At 49.0% G+C, this 5,202-nt stretch overlaps 1 protein-coding gene across 1 annotated transcript in view; it reads left to right on the forward strand.

Annotated features, from left to right (window-relative positions):
• The first annotated feature begins 371 nt into the window (after positions 1-371).
• LOC143111535 (voltage-gated potassium channel subunit beta-3) overlaps positions 372-5,202 on the forward strand; it is a 12,618-nt gene continuing 7,787 nt past the window's right edge. Inside the window, exon 1 of the mRNA XM_076273778.1 lies at positions 372-610. Within this exon, the coding sequence (XP_076129893.1) occupies positions 372-610 (239 nt within the window). The remainder of the gene's footprint in view (positions 611-5,202) is intronic.

Genomic DNA, 5,202 nt, shown 5'->3' on the forward strand with positions numbered 1-5,202 from the left:
GAGCACTTGTGCCTACCAAGTTACCCTATCAGTATCCTCGTTCTGCGAGGAAAACAAGTATTTTCTTGGAAAGCGTGTTGGTGAATAAGTTCAGAGGCTCCCTCTCAACCCGTGGCGACGTACACACAGGAGTGCCCAAGTCGGCGGCACAGACGCTGACTCTGCGTCCGGCAGGTTAGGGCCTGGACCTCCGCCAGTCGTGACTCTTGGCGCCTGCCAGCAAACAAACCGTCGCTGTGTGGGGACTGCTTGTTTGGACGGCATCCCTCCTCCGCAGCACCAACAATCAGTACAAGCCCGTGCTTGCAGGTGCATGACCTGAAGCTCAGCCACAAACCAGAGGCAGACAGGTACACGGGGAAAATATCAGGATGCAGGTGTCATTCGCCTGTACAGAACACAACCTCAAGAGCCGCAGTGAGGACCGGCTGTGTGGCCTTCGCACCGCCCCACCACCGGGCGGGGGGAGCGGCCAGGGAAGCAACGGGAACTACAACGTCCAGAACGTGACCAAGACCCAGCTCCGGGAGCAGTCGGGGTCCCGGCTCGTCCCGCAAGGCCACGCCCACATGAAGGAGGCCATCGGCAGACACAGCAACATGAAGTACAGGTAAGAGCATTGGGGATTTGGACAGGTGCAGCTAAGCTGGGGCGGAGGGCTATACCCCGGGAGAGAATGACACATTACGAATTTAAACAAGGGTTGGTGATGGAAGCTTATACCATGCTGGGCAGAAAGTGCACCTGTTGAAGTGCTATCTGATCCAGTGAATGAGCCGCCTGTGGCCTGCAGGGTTTTATCACGTGCTTAAAGATTCATGAAGGCCCATTGACATCCACTTTAACACGATCCCCCACGGAATTGACTGACTGACTGACTGACTGACTATAGTGTCTGATGGATAATGTGTGCTGATGGGAGCGGCGGACAAGGCCACTCCACATGGAGGGGCTCTTCCTGTGGTGACCCCTGCCTCTGCCTCTCACTTCACCCAGCCTCATCCCCTGTCATCATCGGCACACTACAGTACAACAGCATCACTGGGGCCAATCATAATGGGACCGTGATAGACTAGGGGGAAGGGTTTGGCATGCTTGTACCCGTGTGTGTGTATGTGTGTGTGTCTGTGTGTGTGATGGATAAAAATGGCTAGCTTAGCACATTTTCTTCACTGCTACTTCAGGTCTTACATAAGAAAATGAGCCCAATAACATATGAACTGGACCAGCTGACAACGTGATTCCCCTCTAGCTAGAACATGCATGCTCTATGTATGTCTGTTTGCGTGTGTGTGTGTGTGTGTGTGTGTGTGTGTGTGTGTTGTAGTGACTCAGTGTGTGTGCACCCAATTATGAGGCTGTGTCTGGTTGTATTTGCATTTCCGTGTGGGTATCTCATGCACATTAGAGATTATTCTACACTGGCCATTTTTAAAGCCTGGACTCTAATGATTCTAATGATCTCATTTGCAAACAAAAAATAATTATTTCACCTTTGTTGCCTCTCAAAAGGTAAGGGGTGATAGATTCTCTAATCTAGTCAGAACGAGTATAAGATATGCAATAAATAAACAAAAAGTGTCCAACTACTGTAGACTATTATTCCATTATAGGAAAAGCATCCGTTGCAGCCAAGTGTCCCCATTCTTGTGGATGGGTGAAGAAAATGCCCCTTAGCTCAGCCTTGACACATTTCTCATCACTCAATTAAGTTTTCTTTTAAAGGGGCTGTTTTAAATGGGATCTGCAAAAGCTAGAAACTAGGAAGGCAGAAATCTGACAGCTAGGGCGAGTTTTCAGTAAAAAGATTATTTTTATGTGAGGCAAAGCCGAGATGATTACAAAGATAGTGTCATGTCATTTTATGGGTTTTCCAATTCCTGTGAAAAACATGCTGAAGCCAGAGGGGCACGGTCAGAGCTGGTTGCCGATGGTAACGGGCTGCTGAGGGCTGCCGGCTGGCTGGCTGGCTGGCTGGAGGGAGCAGTGCTCTGTGTGTGTGTGTGTGTGTGTGTGTGTGTGTGTGTGTGTGTGTGTGTGTGTGTGTGTGTGTGTGTGTGTGTGTGTGTGTGAGAGAGAGGTGCAGCAGTGCGTGGCTGCCTTACTTAAGAGGCGGCAAGCCTTTCCGCACTCACACACACACACACACATGCATTCACACACATGGACGCACATACACACGCACACACACACACACACACACACACACACACACACACACATGCGTGCACACACGGACACACATACACACACACACATATCCACTGTACTCCCACACAGTGAAGGCTGAAACATCTGCGACACACACATGCACTACACACACCCATATGAGCACACACACATGCACTACACACACCCATGAGCACACACACATGCACTACACACACCCATGAACACACACATGCACTACACACACCCATATGAGCACACACACACAAACACGCGCGCACTCCATATACCCACATGAGAAGTGCATACACACACACACATACACTCACTCACAGGCTTAGACACATTTACACACATTAACGTGGAGATAATCTTATATAGAGAATGGACTGGCCGAGGAGTAGCCATTAATAGAATTGCATTAGGCATGTTGTGTGAAGGCCTGCAACATCTTGTGTGACCTGACATTTAATGGGTCTGCGCTCTGGAACAGTGTCTCCATAACTACAGCCTTTTTGCACACTGTTTGCGAGTTTACATGCATCATTTAGGCAGTCGGACTGAGATGAACCACACTGTGATGAATGTGCAAGGCCTTTTTAAAAATTCTATTGCTCTGTACCGAACACCTGTTCCCAAACACTGGCATATTCAAACACCCGGTGCTCATGAATGTGAACACATGAGCTTGGAGGCTGTGCTGTTGTTTTTTGAGGCTGATTCGCGACAACGCGGCCCCTGAATGCGTGCTCGACTCGCATTAGTACATTCTGAGCTAATGTCCATTCACAATGACCACTGTGGGGCTTTTTAAATGTTTCACTGGCCCCTCCGTTTGCTGTTGTTCACTGAGCAGGATTTGCAGGGGCTGTTTGTATGGTAATCCAGGTCTGACCGCTCTACAAGCTGAGGCTCAAAAAACAGCCCCTAGGCATTCGTGTTGCTGTTGCTGTTCCTGCTGTTGACGTTGCCTCTGTCAGAGTGTTGCGTTTGTAAATGCTCCAGGGGTGTAGTAGGGTGGACTCTGGGTGCACCTCACACGTCAATCAGGAGTCCAAAGGCAGGGGGAGACGCAGAGCAGGCGCACAAACGTCCTTGAAGAATGTCAAAATTTCGACAAGTGACAATGGTCGCTTGTGGCAAAAGGGAAATGAATTAAACACAAATTCACACACATTTTCACATGCAGAAACAGGGTGTCATGTTGCATGCTGCGGATGTCAGTTGTCAGGGTCAAGGTTACCAAATTATTGACCTTGCTGTGGATTTGTTTTTTTTGTTCAGACACAGTATGTGACAGTAATAAATCATTGTCATTGTAGGGAATGCTTATAACTGGCTGTAGACATCAGTGATCATGTGTTTTATGTTCCTCACAGCTTTTCTGACACACCCCGCAAAGCGACAATTTAACAAGCAAGATAATCACACAAGCACAAACTGCGTCAGATGTAGTGCATTTAGTAATTTGTCATCTTGTTTGAATCTACCAGTTGACAAAACATGCTACAACATATTTGCTTGTTTATGATGTGCAAAGAAAAACAACCTATGGAGGAAAAGCAAGCAAAAATGACACAGGCTTGTGTAAACCTGAACGAGCGTGACATTCCTTGTTTCTTTTCCGGGGCTAAGAGAGCTCATGGGTATTTCGCGCGATGTTTGTTAACACTCATTTACATAAGAGATGAGCCATTATGACAGTGGAAAGCCTGCAGGGCCTGTGACATGCTGAGCCATACCTAAAGCTAACCCACAGGTCAGGGAGCTCACAAATCACATCTCTTCATTTGCCTTTTAAATGGCAAAAGTCTCGTTAACGTTGTCAGGCGTGATTTTACAGTCATAGTCCTCCCGCATGCACGGCACATACGTGCCAATGGTTTGTTTTGCAGGTCGCCTATTGATCATAGCCAGTTGTCATGCCAACGGTGCAAGTTATGCTAATATAGCACTTACAAATATTCGAATGACTGATGCGCCGCTGATCCTAAGGAGTAGTTGTTGCAGGTATGAATGGAAGCACTTGCAGGTATTATTTCTGCATTGTGCAAATAAGCTGCTTCCTTGCAGTTGAAAGTGGAGACCCCCCCCCTCCTCTCCACCCCTATACAGGAGCCTGCTGCGCAACACAAGGGGCTGTGATATATGATGGTGCAGCACATAAGGGTGGGAACACGGCTCGGCTGGAGTTTAGTTTCTCCTCCCTTCTCCCACTGCTTCTGTCTACTCTCATCTCTTGCTCTCTTGTTCTTTCCCTCCCTCTCTATCTGTCTTTCTCTCTCTCTCCCTCCCTCTCTATGTGTCTCTCTCTCTCTCTCTCCCTTCCTCTCTATCTGTCTCTCTCTCTCTCTTTCTCTCTCTCCCTCCCCTGCACGTTCTGTAATTGCCTATGCTAACTCATTAGATAGGGCATTTGTCAGTGCCGGGCCTGTGCTGATGCTCGGGGCAATGTGACATGCACTCTGCTGTGGGGCTGGGGCTCACTCTGCCTGTGCTCCTCACCCACCTCCCCCCACCTCCCCACCCCTGCGCCCCCATGCTGTCCGTCTCCTCTTCTCCTGTCTATCCCATTCCTCCTCTTCCTCACGTCGCCTCCTCTTCCTCCACACCCTAACTCCTGCCTGCTTGTTGCCCCTGCTGTGTTGCCCCTCTGCTCTGCATCCCTGTCTCTGTTGTCAACCCCTCCCCTCCTCCCTCCTCCCTCCTCCACCTCCTCCTCCACGTACACATTAATCTCTGATGTAGTCGCTGTCTCTCCTCTGTCTTTTACAACTCTTTCCATTCGTCTTGTGAATCGCTCCCCTCTCGCACATGATTGCTCAGTGCCTCCCCGTTTTCTCTTCATCGTCTTTCTCTTCTTCTCTCTTTCTCCTTCTCTCTTCTCTCTCTCTCTCTCTCTCTCTCTTTGTCCATCTCACTCTTTCTCCTTCTCTCTCATTCTGTATTTAAGCCTTTCCCCTCGTCACACTGTTTCTTTCATTTTCCTATCCCTTCTCCTCACCCGTCCATCACAACTGTGCTGCACTGCAG

Source organism: Alosa pseudoharengus, unplaced genomic scaffold (assembly GCF_046254945.1).
Source record: "Alosa pseudoharengus isolate Yale_2024_CS ecotype anadromous, Long Island Sound unplaced genomic scaffold, YU_APseudo_1.1 YU_APseudo_1.1_scf_8, whole genome shotgun sequence".
Taxonomy (NCBI): domain Eukaryota; kingdom Metazoa; phylum Chordata; class Actinopteri; order Clupeiformes; family Clupeidae; genus Alosa; species Alosa pseudoharengus.